General features: G+C 53.4%; 1 protein-coding gene across 1 annotated transcript; it reads right to left on the bottom strand.

Moving 5' to 3' along the window:
• Positions 1 to 15: 15 nt before the first annotated feature.
• On the bottom strand, positions 16 to 15,418 carry CDX1 (caudal type homeobox 1; the record flags this gene model as incomplete). The annotated part of the gene is made up of 3 exons (XM_081035308.1): positions 16 to 234; positions 791 to 936; positions 14,974 to 15,418. The coding sequence occupies 3 exons, from the start codon at positions 15,416 to 15,418 to the stop codon at positions 16 to 18; spliced, it is 810 nt and encodes a 269-aa protein (XP_080891434.1).
• Between the last annotated feature and the right edge of the window lie 247 nt (positions 15,419 to 15,665).

Here is a 15,665-nt window from a genome sequence, read left to right as displayed (position 1 = left end):
AAGCTGGGCTGGGGGCTATGGCAGATACTCCTCCTTGACAGGCATTGGGGAGGAGGCACCCAGGAGGCTGGTGGAGCTGGGGCACAGGCCCCCCAAGGGTGGCCCAGCGGGAGTGGGGGTGACTTCGTGGGCTGGTGGTGGTGGCTGCGGGGGCTGCTGCTGCTGTTGCTGCTGCTGCTTCTTCTTGTTCACTTTGCGCTCCTTTGCCCTCCGGTTTTGGAACCAGATCTTCACCTATGATGTCAGAAAACGATGGGTGGTGAGGAGACCCAGAAACAGAGTGAGAGAAGAGAGGGAGGACAGCTGAGATCTTATATTTCTTGACGTGGTGTTTGTGGCGTCCCTCCTGTCCCAGCCACCCAGACCATTCATGGGCCCTGAACAAATTCTCCCCTCCAGAACTTGCTCCCCTAAAGATAATTTTCTCTGTAACTTTCTTCCTCCCCATCTTCCAAGGTCATGGTCTAACACGCCCTCCTCCAGGAAGCCTTCCCTGTTCTCCCTGTGGCTGCTCCCTCCTGTAGATTTAAACAGCACTGATCATAGCCTGCTGTAGCCTCTCGCTAATAAGATTGGCTATCCCCCTACTGGGGTTCAGGGATGTTGGGTTTTGGGGGGGGGGGTGGGAGAGGGTTTGGCAGTAGCTCCATTTCTGCTGTGCTGTGTGACCATGGCCAGGAGACTCAACCTCTCTGTTACCCACCCTTGACTGAGCTCCATAATCTGCCTGTAGCCTGAAGGCCAGATTCCCAGTACTACTCTTGTGGCTAAAGTTGGGGGACCCACACACCTGCCGTTCAGTGAGCCCCAGATTGGCGGCCAGCTCTGATTTCCGCCGGATGGTGATATAACGGCTATAGTGGAACTCTTTTTCCAGCTCCAGGCGCTGGTGGTCCGTGTAGACCACGCGGTACTTGTCCTTGGTCCGGGTCTTACCTGAGAAGCAGGGAGGCCAGGAGGGAAGGTGAGTGGGGAAGGGGAGTCTGCAAAAGGCCCAGGCAGGGTCCCCAGCCCCCTAAAGGAGGACCCTGATGTGGGGAGGGAGGTCTACCCCAGCCCTGGGGGTGACAATCATTCCCCCAGGTTTAGGCTCAACGGCTCCCCACCTGAAAGGCAAGCACTGCTCCATGGCCATTTGGGGAGGAGCCGAGGCTCAGAGAAGAGAAGCACCTTGCTTAGGGTTACACAGCAAGCTGGTGATGGAGTTAGGTTCTCAATGCCTGTCCCCTGACCCAGAGCCCTCGTCTGATCCATCCCAGCTCCCCCAGCTTTCACCCAGCAGCTTCCAGATACAGATGCACGACAGACACTCCGGGGGCTTGTGGAAAACACAGCTCCCTGGGTATCCCTGACACATGAGTCAGCAAGTCTGGGGGTGGGATCTGCATTTTTAATAAGTTCCCCAGGTGGTTCTGTTTCAGGCCACAAGTATGAACGTGAGTGACGTAGAGGGACATCTGGCAGGTAAGGGCAGATTGAGACAGGTGAGATGGCAGCTGTTCCTTTCTCCTGTGCAGAAGAAAGCAGGGAAGAGTCACTGCAGGCAGAGGCGGGAGCTTACTAAACTGTCCTGGGGTGTATGGAACATCGAATCCTGTTGAATGCAGCTGCTAGTGACCCTCGAGGACCTGGCAGTTACCTCAAGAGTTCCTAGCTCTAGATACCAAGCTCTAGCCACCAAGCTCTAGCCATGAGCTAGGGTTGCACCAGGGGCTTCCACATTCCCACCTGTGCCCAGACATAGAGCAGGAGTGACTCTGCTCAGTCCACCAATATTTACTGAGCCCTTGCTGGGAGCCAAGCACTGGGCTACACCAGTGAGCAAAAGTAAAGAAAAGAAATCCAGGGGCTCTAGGCGGCGGGAATAGCAAGTGCAAAGGCCCTGAGGTGGGAGCATGCCTGAGGTCTGACATGTGTGAGAAACAGTGAGGTGTGGCTGGGGTGCAATGAACAAAGAGAGAGGGGCAGGTGGCCCAGGGCCTGATGAGCCATGGAAAGGACTCTGGGTTTTACTCTGTCTGGGATGGGAGCCATTGCAGGCGTCTGAGCAGAAGAGACAGGAGGTCTGATGTAGGTTTTAATATGACTCTGACTGCTGTAAAGAGAACAGATTGGTCACAGGAATTGGAAAGCACCAAGAGACCTGCAATAACCCAGGAGAGAGAAGGCAGTGGTTTGGCCTCTAGTGGGGCTCAGTCTGGCGCCAGGAACTGAGTTTGAGGACCAATTGGGGTTCATGTCAGGGTTTCTTTGGGGCTGGGATCAGAGGTCTGTCTGGAGAGAATATTAAGAGTCATGCTTGGCCTGGACTGATGTGAGGGCCTGACAAAACACCAGTTTCCTTTGTAAGAGGCTGAGCACATGGCTATAAATAGGAGGCACACGCAAGCGCTTTCCGATCCACACATGCGTCCCACCAGAGCATGGTGGGTCTTGGAAGAACCATCGACCTCCTCCCACTTCACCCAAAGGCTCCCACAACAGCCTGGCCTTCGCCTATGGGTCACGGCTCTGGCCTTGTCTGTCCCGCAGCACCCCTGTCCACACTGCCCCCCACCCCCTCCACCAAGCCCACGCAGCTTGGCAGGACAGCGCTGGGCTCCTCAGGAGCCAAACGGTTTTGTGGAGGACGGGAGACAGCAGATGTTCCTGGGCTCTGTTCCCTGTGTTTGCTGCCAGAGCCGCGGAACCGCACTGGACACTTCCCCATCCACTGCCCTCCGCTCACTGCCTAGTGCAGCACGGGACAACCGCGGCCTTCAGCCAGGCCTGGCCCAGAAAGGGACAAGGGAGTGGCTGTTGAGGCCCCGGTCCAGATGGAGCCCCTCCTTGGCCTAGAAAATTCAACACCAGCTCAAAATCAATTCTGCTTAACACCACCTCCACCAGAGCCTAGCAGAGTTCTGAACCCACCGACCCACTGGGTTCGCTGGGCTAAAGCCAGAAGGGATCATGGGAGTTTAGTATCCGCCTATTTTATAGATAAAGAGACCGAGGTTCAAGCTGGTTATACAGCTGCCGGAAATCCAAATAAAAGAGGCCCAGTGAGTCCTTCTAGTCCAGCCTCTTGGTGCAATCAGGGTCACCGAAGCCCCAGGCAGGCATGGACTTGCCAAAGGCCATGTCACCTGGCTTAGAGCTCTCGCTCCCCATTCTTGTTCATAACTCTTCACCCCATCAGGTTTAAGGTCCACAGAGCCTGCCCCAGAGCCTCCCTAAGCGTGGGCAGCAGAGCTCAAACACCCATCTACGTGTACTTCTGGGAAGGGAGGGGCCTGCCCATGGTGAGGGCAGTTCCAGAGAGCCCTAGACTGGGGCTGGAGGGTCTGCAGGCTGGGGGGCCTTGAAAATGCCCCCAAGACTCAGCCTCAGGTGGAGCATGAGGCTCCCTGCCCATCCAAACCTCAGTCTGAGAAATTACAGGTAGTGATTATGAAGTCACCTGTTCCCTCAGGTATCCAGCTCTCACTGCCATCTTTCCCCATGAGCAAGCAGGAATCCCATCACACCCATTCCACAAATGGGGGGAATTGAGGCTCAGAAAGGGGCTCTTGCTGAGGGTCATCCTGCTTGGTAGTGGTATGAACCCAGGCTCAAGTGTCCTGACCTCCAGCTCAGCTCTTCCCAGAGTGGGGGTGGGACTAGATGGGAGATAGTGCTCTAGCTCCATAATTACTCCTCTCTGTGCTAGCAAGACTGCCGGTGAAGACCCAGCCCACAAGCCCTGGCCCCCATTCTCTGTGCCCAAGAGAGGGGCTGGTAAGTTCAGGAACCTACTGGTCAACTTTTATCTCATGGAGCTGCTCGAAGCACAGAGTTTTTTATCACTAAGAAAATGGTTCTGCCCAAGAACACAAAGTTTGCTATCACACCGTGTGGTCCAGGAACCAGAGAATACCATGTGCTGTCCAGGGAGTGATAACTGAAGCAACCTCCTTGGAGCCCACCTTGGTGATGTCCAGTCTCACTTAACATTCACATACCCCTCTAGCCATGGATCCCACTTCCTGAATAGATCCCACAGATAAATGCCCAAAGCTGTAGCTGTTTCGAACAGCACTAGGTTAAAAACCATGTACATGCCTACAAGTAGGGAATGTGCTAAATAAGAGATGGTATATCCATGGAGAGGAGCATGAGGCAGTCATTCAAAAACAAAATTGTAAAGCTCCATATGTACCAATACGGAGCAATTGCTAAGATGTATTGTTCAGTAAAGAAACAAGACATTGAATGTCGTCAATAGCATGCTACTGTTTTTGTATAAAAATGGTGGGACACACACACACACACACACACACACACACAATCATATGTTTGTGCACCCATAGAGTTCTTTCTGAAAAAATATACAAGGAGCCATTAGCAGGAGCTGCCTCTGGAGAGGGGAGCTTTAGGTAGGAGTGAATCGTATGGATGTTTCCATTTTTGCCATGTGCAGATGTGAATTTGTACTTCCAATGACAGTTAGGAGCCCTGGGCTCCAGTCCCAGCTCTGGGCCAGAACTCCTGAATATCCTGCGCCACCCTCCCCTCCCCTTCCTGAGAACACCTGGGAGTCCAGCAGGGAGGGGGCAGGGAGGTGCCTGAGAGTGGTGGGGCGGGGAGAGGGCCCAGGATCAATGATTTACAGGCCCCTGGGACGCTAGGGCTCCGGGGGAGGCCGGGCTCCTGTAACAGGTGTCCGTTAGGGGCCATCCCTCCCAGCCACCTCATGAATAACCCTCTGGACTAGATGCCAGTGTGAGTGGGTGAGGGGAGGATAGGGAGCCCCCCCAGGTCTTCAGAGGTGAGCACAGACTCACCCATGTGAGAGACGTTCTCTCCGCTCTTGCTTTGGGACTCCAGGAATGGCCCACCCACGTGCACCAAGCTTCTGTGGAGGGAGCAAGTCCCTCGTTCCCTAAAGCGTGCACAGCAGAGGCCCTGGGAAGCTCCAAGCTAATGGTTCCAAAAGCCTGACCAACCACCTCAGAACCGCCTAAGGAGCTCATTGAAAGTACAGATTCGAGTCTAGAAATTCAGATTCTGTGGGGTTTAAATGGCGCTCAGGGATTTGATACGTGAATAGCTCTCAGGTGACCCTGACATGTGGTTGGTTGGGCAAGCAGGACTCTGGGGCTGTGCGGTACAGCTTCTCACTGGCTGGGTGATGTAGGACAGTCACCTCACCTCTCTGAGCCTCATTTTCTGTATCTATCAAATGGGGATAATTAATAATGGCCAACGTGTCCACATGTCAGGTACTTTGTGTACATCTCTCAACAACCTATGAAATAGTGCAACTGTTATCCCTATTTTATAGATGGGGACACTGAGGCTCAGAGAGGTCCACACATTTGGCAGGTGATATTGAAACCCAGGTCTGTCTAGCCTCGGAAACAGTATTAGAACCTATCACATAGTGTAAGGTCTCCCATAATTATGTCCCACCCTGGGGTGTACAGGGGGTCACTTGAGATGGATGGGCAAAGCCTAGCGCAGTACTGGCACGTGGTAGGTGCAAGGGGGAGGATAGATATCATTCGTTTCCAATAGTGGCAGGACAACAATATGGCAGGAATGCTGGGAAATGATCTGTGCAACGGGTGGTATGTTGGACAAGACTATTTATTTATAAGGTTCCTTCCAACTTGGAAACATGAAGCTCCCAATGTTTGTTGATTCTCTGATTGTGTTTCTTATTATTGCTGAAAGAATTCAGAGACTGATTTCCCCGTCTGACAGTCTAGATATGGGGCCTGCCCAGATGGAGAATAGGGGGCAGGAGCCACTGCAGCCTTCAGTGGGGCCTCCCCATCCAGCCAGGACCAGGCAAGGACAAAGTTCAGCATCTGCCTCCAGGGCGGGGTGGGTGGCTCCAGGAAAATCAAGTGGACTTTGGGTCAGCACTTCCTTTGCCCTCTTCCTGCTGGCTTTGTGGCTGCCAACTCTGGCCCTCAGGGTTTCGAACACAAATCCAGTCCTTGACCTCTGTGACCCCTCCCTCTGTGGTCCAGCCCCAATTGGCTGTGCATCAAAATTCCCTCCAACACACACACACACACACACACACACACACACATGCATATGCATATATGAGCACACGGAAGTTAAAAATACGTATTCCCAAGCTGCACCCCAGACCTAATGCATCCTGACCTCCCTGCCATCTTTCCCAAACACGCTGGGGGATTCTGAAGCACCAGCTGGAGTCAGTAGGTCATGGTCCCAGGTCTGTACCATCTGTGTGGCCTTGAATAAATCTCTTCTCCTCTCTAGGCCTCAGTTTCTCCTTTGCATCAGAATAAGGTTGGGGTGTCAGCTCTGAGGGCCCTATAGATTCTGAAGTTCTGTGCAGCTCTGAGCCCTCCTGTAAGGACCAGACACACACACACACTTACGCCCTCACTGTCCACCACCCACAGGAAGGGCATGGACTGCACATCCTCCAGCCAAGTCCCCCAGACACACGTGGGGCAGGAGGAGCCAGGGAGTTCCCTCATGTCTGTAGTGCTGGTCTGGGGGGGACAAAGAAGTGCAAGCTCTGGGGCCTTTGGCAGGAGTGGGCTCAGGGAAGGGACAGGGAACAGGCAGCCATAGAATCCTACTGCAGAAAGTCCCAGAAACTGGAGTGGGGAAGGAAAGAGATGTACTTCACTGCAAGGATGGTGAGCATTTTTCAGCATATTGATGAAGTTGAAAGAATTGCAAATATGAGGAACATGTAACTAACTTTAATATAAAACACATGAGGTGTTACTCAGATAATATAAATAAGAGAGCTGCAAAGGTGGTGGTGCTTTTGGCGAGGGGCCTGATCCTAGCCGCTTTCCACAGTGCTGAGATTTGGGGGAGTCTGGGTGCGCAGGGGTGAGTCCTAGACCTTGCTGGAGCAGAGACCTGCCCTAGATCTGACCGTCCTTAGTGAAGGAGTTGACAAGTGACTGAATTCCTTGGAGCCTTCCTTCCCGCTGGGGGACAGAATGGATGTGAAAGCAGTTTGTAAAGGGCAAAGAACTATGGAGATGACAGGAGAACTGAGCTATTTTCAGAAGCGGATGTTGGAGGGCTCCCCTGGGAGAGGGAGGAATGTCTCATGAGGGGAGCAGCAGGGCAAAGGACATGCTGGCCTGGGCGTGGGGAATCTGGCCAGGCCACCAGCTGGACAGGTGATGCTCAGTTTGAGTCTGTTTCCCCCTCTGTACTACCATCTGTCCAGATGTTTCCCCATCTGTAGTACCAGGGGGTGGGACCTCTGCTGTGGCAGCCCTGACCTGGCCAGTTTGATGATGAGTAGACAGCTATTCCTCCTGGGCTATGAGGCTTTCTGCTGGACCCACGATTGGGTCCTGTTCCGGCTGATTTGTTGGCCCCAGGCCCTATCACAATTCCTCATTCATGCCTACAGCAGGGGTGAGGCTGGTATGAGGATGGGGGAAAACGGCCTGGCCAGCTACACTCAGAAGCCCTGCAGCCTTAGGCCAGCTTTTCCTCCCCCACTGGCACCCTCCTTCCTAATCACAGTGCTCCGTCAGCACTGTACCCTCCTCCTCCCAGGCCACCGGGTGTCATCGCCTGCCCTATCTTCTTCCTAGAGGTCCACAGTCTGACGTGGGTCTGGGAGGCAGCAGAGGGCAGAGCCTACAATGTCAGACAGATCCGATGCTTCTCACCCAGCCCGGCCTCGTGCCTGTGGTGCAAACCCAGGCGAGTCACTGAACCTCTCTGGATCCCAGTTTATTCACCTGTAAAGTGAGGATGTGAATTCATCCTTAGACACGGTGGTTGCAGAGATTAGATGTGATAATGTACTTAACAAAGTAAGTATTAATAAAAGCTAGCTACGATGATGAAGATGATGACTTCAGAGACAGGAGAGATTCCTCAGTGGAGAGTAAGGAGCCCATCCAGAGTGGGTCACTACTCCAGGAACTCTTGAGAAGGACTTTCCTGCGCTGTCCTATATGACAGCTACTAGTCACATGCGGCCATTTAAATTAAATTACACACAATTAAAATTTAGGTCGTTCGTCACGCTAGCCATATTTCAAGGGCTCGAAAGACACATGCAGCAAGTGGCTAGAATACTAGACAGATACAGAGCATTTCCATCAACGCAGAAAGTTCTATTGGACAACCCTGCTAGACCAAACTCCCAGCAAGGGCCAGATGGCCAAACCTGCATAGCACGCTGTGCTTGTACCACTCTGAGCTTGTACTATCTGCAAAGCAGCCTGTTCTTGCATCTACCACCCATTTATTCCTTTTTCTACAGGGGCACCAAAAATAAGGGGAATTCTTGGTCCAGAGCAGCCCTTCTAAAACTTGTAACTTTGTCCCTTCAAGTCTCTCTGAGCTGTTTCCTGGTGGAGTTTCCAAGTCTCTGCCCTGCCCTGGCCATCCTCTCGTAGGGAAGTGAAGTCCCTGCCCATGTCTGCAGGCGTGGGTCCTGGAGTCTCCAACTGTGGGTGGAGATATAGGGAGGGGCTCTGCACTCCCGCCCTTTTCTAGTTAACTGTGTGACTTGGCAGATCCTCTCCCCTCAGTGCCTGGATCCTTTATATGCTCCCTGAGGGTAGGCACCCTGCCACCTTGCTCACCCAGTCCTATAACAGTGGCTGGCACACAGTGAGTACTTGACAGACCTTGTTGAATATCTAACACAAACCTACTTACTACTTCCTGGTCTTCCTGACCCCGATAAATAGCTCCCATCCTATAGCCACTCAGGGCAAAAGCCTCAATGGCACTTCCCTGCTTCGCACATGCAATCCATCCGCTGGTCAGCTCAATCTCCAAAGGAAATCCTTCTGTCCAGCTCCACTGCTCCCACAGCCTTAGCCAAAGCCGCTAACCTAATGCGAATGTGCTGCTCTGGGGTCAGAAATACCTGCATTTGGAAAAATGCTGAGCACACGCTGAGCACTCCATAGATGCTAATTCATAGTATTATTACTATTAATAATTCATATTATTAACTGATTTGTTAAATTGTTCATTCCCTTTTTCATGGGTGGGGGGCAGATTAAAGACAAACACATGAAATAATTATGAACGGGGATTCGTATGAAGGAAAGGAAACAGAGCTGAGAGCTAGATTAAGTGGTGGGAGGGCTACTTTATTTAGCTTGGGGGAGGTCTCCGGAAGGAGACAACGTTTCAGCCAAAACCAAAAGGTTGATAAGGAGGTTTTCTCATCATCAATGGGGAAGAATCTTCTTGGAAGAGAAAACAGCATGTGCAAAGGCCCTAAGGCAGACAGAGTCAGGGTCAGACAGTGTTACATCCTGGAGGGGACTCTGTCTGCCTTGGTCTGGCTGGAATCCCTAGCACCTAGAAAAATGTTTGGCACAGAAGAGACACTAGGAGAATATTACTGCCCTCAGGCCTGCCTTAATAAATGAGTGAATGAGAGAGGCCCAGGATGAGGCCAGAGAGGCTAGCAGAGCTCTGAGCCCTGAGGTGAGGGCTTTGGATTTGATTCCAAGAGCAATGGGAAGTGACTGGAGGGTGTTGATCCTGGAGCGTCAGTCTCGGCTTTCACCAATGTTTGCTCCCTCTCTGCTGATGCAGAGGGGTCTGTGTACCCCCTTACAAGCTCGAGGGATGGATGAGTGTGGCATAGGGTTAGCATGTGAACATGCTGATGGACCGGACTCCAGACACAACTGTTTCCAACTCCCAGGAGTTTCACAACAGACTCTTGAGTGGCCAGACCATGACGATGACTTCCTCCTGACAGGCCAGACACTACTGCTAACAAAGCCATTTTGGACCTTCAGAATGACTCCCTTGGCTCTCAGCAGAATATCTGCCAAAGCGGGGGAGAAAACACTCAACCAAAAACAGCCTTCTGCCACCTTCTAACTGGGTCATTCCTCTTCCCAGCTACATCTGAGAGATGAGGTGTCACATGGAGCTTCTGCCTTGAGAACCAGTTTTAAATAGCCCGGCCCCTGCTGTGCCCTCCCTCCCCCTCCAGGCTCTATAGCTCTGCCCTGATTGGCCTCCGCCCCCATGTCCCCCCCAGCCAGGGCTGGGATGTATATGCGAGGGGGCTCAGGTTCCCATGCCAAGGGTGTTGCTTTATTTGATAGACGCTCCTTAGGCTGCAGTGTCTGGGTTTGAACCCTGCGCTGCTGCGTCCCAGCTGTGTGAGCAAGCCACTGGACCCTCTCTGAGCCTCATTCAGTTTATCCGTAAAATGAGGCTACTAACAGATCCCCGCACCTCTGAGGGTTGTTATGAGGCTTAGCTGAGGTCACCCATGCAAAGTTCTTGGCACAGTGCCAGGCACACGGTAAGGACTCACAATTCTCAGTTTTATCATAAACTCCTACTCTGGGCAAGGCATGGTGAGAAGGATGGGACTGATTAGAACTGGCCCTTGAGGGCAAAACAGACGGTGGATAGCAGGGATAAACAAGACAGTCTGGTTGCAAATGATGTTAAAACAAGGGCCTGATATAGTGCGCGGAGGGGAGAAACCAAGAAGGGCTTCCCAGAGGAGGTGGCCTTGGAGAAGGAGCAACATTTGAACTGGTGAAGATGTAGTAGAGGGAAGGGAGGGTAGTTCAGGTTGAGGGACCCAGACTGGAGAGGCAGGGAGTGTGAGATGTGCCCTCAAGTGTACCTACTAAGGACTGGCAGAGATGGTCACAGGCACCCACGTACTGAGCACCTACTAAGTGCCAAGCTCGAGGCTGTGCTTTATAGGTACCATTCCATCAAGGTGCAACCCTATTATCCGAATGTTACAGTGGAAGAAACTGAGGCTCAGAGAAATAATCCAAGTTGATCTGCCTGATGTTAATGCAACTTCTAACAAAACTGCAATCCTAGGTAAGGCCCAGCTCTTAACTGTCCCCAGTAGGCATCTCTATACATGTAGGTAAACTAGTGGGCGAGTGGCTTCAATAGTGGGCTGGGGGCCAGGTATCAAGAGGGCTCTGAATGCCACAGAAACAGAGCTGGATTTTACAGCAATGGAATGGCATAAAATAAAATGGCAGTTGCATGGCAGTGGGGAGCCATGGGATGATCCTGAGCAGGGAATGTGCCTTGCATAGGCAAATCTGGTAGTGGGTTAGAAGACAGCTGGGGCATCAGAGAAAGGCTGAGGATGAAAGGCCAGTCGGGGCAGAGCTATAAGGGTGGCTGTGGCAATGAGCCAAAGGAGAGGGTCTGGAATGTGGTGGGGAGAGTGGGGTTCATCCCTCCACGGGCCTCAGTGTCTCCATCCGAAAGCTGACGGGGTTAGACCAAGATCTAAAACCTGCTGCAACAATCTCCTTACCTGAGTATCTCCCTAGCTGTGTGGGACCTCAGCCATCCCATGGGCCCTTAACCTGTGAAGCACTGCTTCTTCACAAGGAATGGATGCTGAGCCTTCGACAGAAGGATGATTTAGAATCCTTTCCATGAAAACACTGGTATGTATAGGTGCAAAGGGGGAAGGCAAAAGAAATAGCACCCCTTCGAGTCATTTCCTACCCTAGCCACACTAACCACTTGGAACAGGTTTATATTTTGATGATGGAATGAAGGCCAACAGCCTCTCCCTTATCTGCCCATTTTCACTGTGCCCTCCCCTTAGAATAAAGCTAGGGGCTTAGTCCCAGCCTCAGCTACACCAATCCTCCAGGTGAGGATGGCACTTCACTAACCCAGTGGGGAGAGGGGAGTAACCAGGCTTCGGCCATTGGCAAGAGCTGCTTAGCTGGACGGTCATGGGTCCCATCTCCAGGGCTGGGACATCAGAAACCTGCGTCAAAGCAGAGATCTCACCTCGCCCCTCTTCCCCCAGAGTCGCCTTATTGTTCCTGTTTATTCATTCAACAACATGTATTGAGCACCTACTAAATGCACTAAGCTGGGTGTCTGACATATAGTGATGGGTCAAATAGACATGGCTGTGGACCGCATGGGCTTTTACCTTGGTGGGTGGGTGGGGGAACAGACAACACAGACGCACATCCGTAAGTGAGTAATTGAAAGCAGGGCCAGTGCTCTGAAGGAAACATAGCAAAGATTATCGAGGCATAAGGGGAGCCTTCCTTGGAAAATCATGGAAGACATCTCTGAGGAGGTGAGCATTAAGCTGAGACCTGAAGGGTAAGAAGGAGCTAGGCCTTACGAAGAGTCAGGGGAAAGAAGTTTCTGGGAAGAGACTAAGATACGTACAAGACCTGCAGTAGGACATGGCATGTCTGAAACACTGAAAAAAGGTGACCAAGGGGAGAATGGCCTGGGCTGAGGTCGGGGACGCGGGCAGGGGCCCGATGCTGACGTTCTAACGTCTTGCAGATCTCAAGAAGGGAGATTTTGCCCTAAATATGATGGGAAGCCTTTGAGAAAATTTTAACTGACTCATCCAATACCTATTCCACTCCAGCCTCCACTTGTGTGAGACTAGAACATTCCTTCAAGTTTCTGGGCTTCATTCCCCATCTGTATGTCTGGTCTCTAACTGTCCAATTCAGATATTATAGAATGCTAGAAGCTCAGAAGGGAGGAAGAACGGACTGGCCAAGAAGTATGCCTTTAAGACCTGGATTGGGGCCAGAGGGGTGGTGTGGGGCACGCACTGACCTTCTCTCTGCCATCCGAGAGAACAGCATGCGCTGACACAGGAAACCCCCGAGAGACACTGAAACACTCTGTCTTTACTGCCCAGAAGGAGAAACTGAGGCCAAAGAAGGGAGGGGCTTGGGGACAATCTGTAACCCCACCCAATTCTACTCCATCTCAGGAGCACTGGTCAGTTAGATGCCCCTAGGCAGATAGGCAGCTTTCTCACTTCCAGAAGGCCAAAGCTCCTGCCTCCTTGGCAGAATGGGTCTAACCTGGCTCCCGAGCAGCCGCTTTCCTCAGGCACCCCCACACCTCCCTTGGCCCTTCCTTCTACTGGGAGTAAAGAGAGAAAGGTCTTTTGCCTTTGGGCAGAGTTACTCCTAGGCCCTTTATTTACCTGGAGCCAACAGTTCCCAAATAACTTTTGAGACCAGAAGCTGAGTAGTTGGCCTGGCAGCTCCTGTGCCCAGAGAGGTGATTTGCATGACTTCACACAGCCTAGAGGTTCCCCCAGGACTCTGCCAGTCTCTCACTGGCCCTCTCTCTCCCCCTCACACAGTGATGGCCTCTCTTCAAGACCTGTCCCTTGGGGAACCTCCCCATCCATCTCCAATGTCTCCTAATCAGCAGGAAGCAACACCTGGACTAGAGGAGCAGGAAAAGTGGGCTTCCTTTTTCAGGGAACAGACACAGAATTGCAGGAGGGTCAGTCATCTCCGACACCTTCTCTCATAAAATCTAATTCAGGGTTCTCAACTGGGGTTTATGGATAAAGTTTCTGGGGGCCTCTAGAACCCATGAAATTGTCTGCCACATTCGGCAACACTTTTTTCTAGGGAGAAGACTTGCACTTTCTACTAGATTTTTCAAAGGGGTCCTTTTGTAACTCAAACAAAGGTACAAGACCTTTCCCTTTTATGTCACAGATAGTAAAACTGCGATCCAGAAAAGATGGCAGATTAAGAGAAGCTGTTGTTTAGAGGATTAGAGCACAGGCTTGGTGGTCAATCTGACAGGGTTCAAGGCCCAGCCTCACCATTTCCTGGTTATACGGTCTTGCACACATATTTACCCTCTCAATGCCATAGCTTCTTCTGAAAACTGGGGGTGATAACAGTATGTATGATAAAGTTATAAGACTTAAATGAGTTAATACATGCAAGATCTTACTTAGGTCAGTGCCTGATCCATTAGGAAGTGTTCCATAAATGTTAGCTGTCATGATTTAGCCAAGGTCACAGAAACAAGGGGCAGAGCAGGGGCATAAGCTCCAGTCCTCTGAGGCTTCTGTTGGCAGATAGGAGGTTCTGTGTCCCTGGGCCTCCCAAGAAGGTGGTACTATTACAGCCAGACCTGTAGCTATTGATCAAGCCCTCCCCAGCATCTGCCCCCTGGGTGAGCTGGGCCTGTGTGGAGACGGGGGGTGAAGAAAGAGAGGGGTGGGGAAGTCCCAGGCTCACTCCCAGCTGTGGGAAGAGGAGGGCTGGACATCAAAGGGTGGGCAGGCCAACTTCCCGCCCCCCAGGCCAGGTGGCCTTTGTCAGGACAAGCCTGACACAGTCAGGACAATGGGGTATCATGTTCACTTTCCGGCCAACAGGAGTCACTACCGAGCCACCGCATAGCCTGTTACATGACAAAGGGGGGACCTATAAAGGAGGTCAGGCCGCCCCTCATTAAAGCTGGGCCTTTGTCCTGCCCCCTCCCCAGCCTTTGAAGAGGGTGGATCAGAGAGGCCTGCCCGGGGGCAGGAGGTTCACAGGCTCAGGAGCCAAACAGCAGTCACCTTCCCAACTGCTCCTGCTTTCCCCTCCCCCAGGGTCAAGAGTTCAGGAAAGGCCCTGGGATAGGAAGGTAGGGAGCCCCCCACCCGCCAATATAACCAAAGAGGGTTCTTTTTCAGTCCAAAGGATATGACCCACCAATCTCTTAGCTGTAGGGATGGGGGGTACTGAGGTGAGACCTGGAAAGGGAAGTGACCTGACAAAGTTCTCACCATCAGTGCACCCCGCATTCTGGGACCGGTCTGCAGCCTCTGCTTGGGGTTGGGATAGGGGTAGAAGAAACAGATGACTGCCAGGCCCAGAGTTGCTAAAAGAGCCGTGGGATAAAAGTCTGGGGATCTGCGATCTGGTTCCAGGTTTACCATGCAACCACATAGCGAGCGTACCTTCACTTCTCGTGGTCTCAGTTTCCCTACCTACACAGAAAGGTTGTGCTTCCTCAGGCTGGGATTCAGAAGGGGAAGCTGCGAGAACAGCTCCCCAGGGCTGGAGTGGTCAGGGAGGCCGCGCTCCGGGAATCCGAGCAGGGCCAGGGCAGAGGTCAGACACCAGGTGGCCGTGGCCTCGCCCTGGCACCTGCGGGCGCCCAGGAGAACCGAGCGGAGGAGGCGCAGGGCCAGGGAAGGGTCCTTACCGCTGCCTCCGCCGCCTCCGGCCGCCACACTGCGCCGCATCCACTCGTAGGGAGTCCGCCTTTGCGCTCCGGGCGAAGACGGTGCGCCCGGGCCGCCGAGGGGCTGCGCCAGGAGGCCTGGGCCAGGCCCAGGGGGCGCGGGCACCGGGCTAAAGTCCGGAGGGGGCCCGAATGCCAGCGGGACTGGGCTAGCAGCGGGGGCCGCGGGGCCCGGGCCGTAGGCGGCGGCCCAGTCGTCCTTGGGCGCAGAGAAGGGTGCGCTCCAGGCCGCAGGGGGCGCCGGGGCCGGCTCCACGTGAGAGTAGCCGGTGAAGTCGGGGTACTGTGGGGGCCCGGGGAGCGGGGGCGGGGGCCCGTAGGCTTGCGTGGCCAGGCCCAGGCTCGGGGGCCTGGCGGGGCCCGGGTACACCGGGGAGTCCTTGTCCAGCACATAGCCCACGTACATGGTGGCCGCAGGGCCCCCCGCGCATGCTGGGCCCTGGAGCCGCCGCTGCCGGCCGCCCCGACGAGCCACAGCTCACCTGAACTCGCCGGCTCGGCCGCGGGGCCGCCCCACCCAGGCCTTTTATAGCCCCAGGCCGCCAGCGGCCCCAGCCCAGGCGGGTTTGCATTTCAAAGCGGGGGGAGCCTCCGGGCCACGAATCAAAGGGGGAGACCCGTCGGGGGCGGGGGTTCAAAAGGAGACAAATTGC

This window comes from Rhinolophus hipposideros (assembly GCF_964194185.1).
Source record: "Rhinolophus hipposideros genome assembly, chromosome: 23".
Classification (NCBI taxonomy): domain Eukaryota; kingdom Metazoa; phylum Chordata; class Mammalia; order Chiroptera; family Rhinolophidae; genus Rhinolophus; species Rhinolophus hipposideros.
Note: the sequence above shows the minus strand (reverse complement) of the source record. Positions and strands in the feature narration are given on the sequence as shown.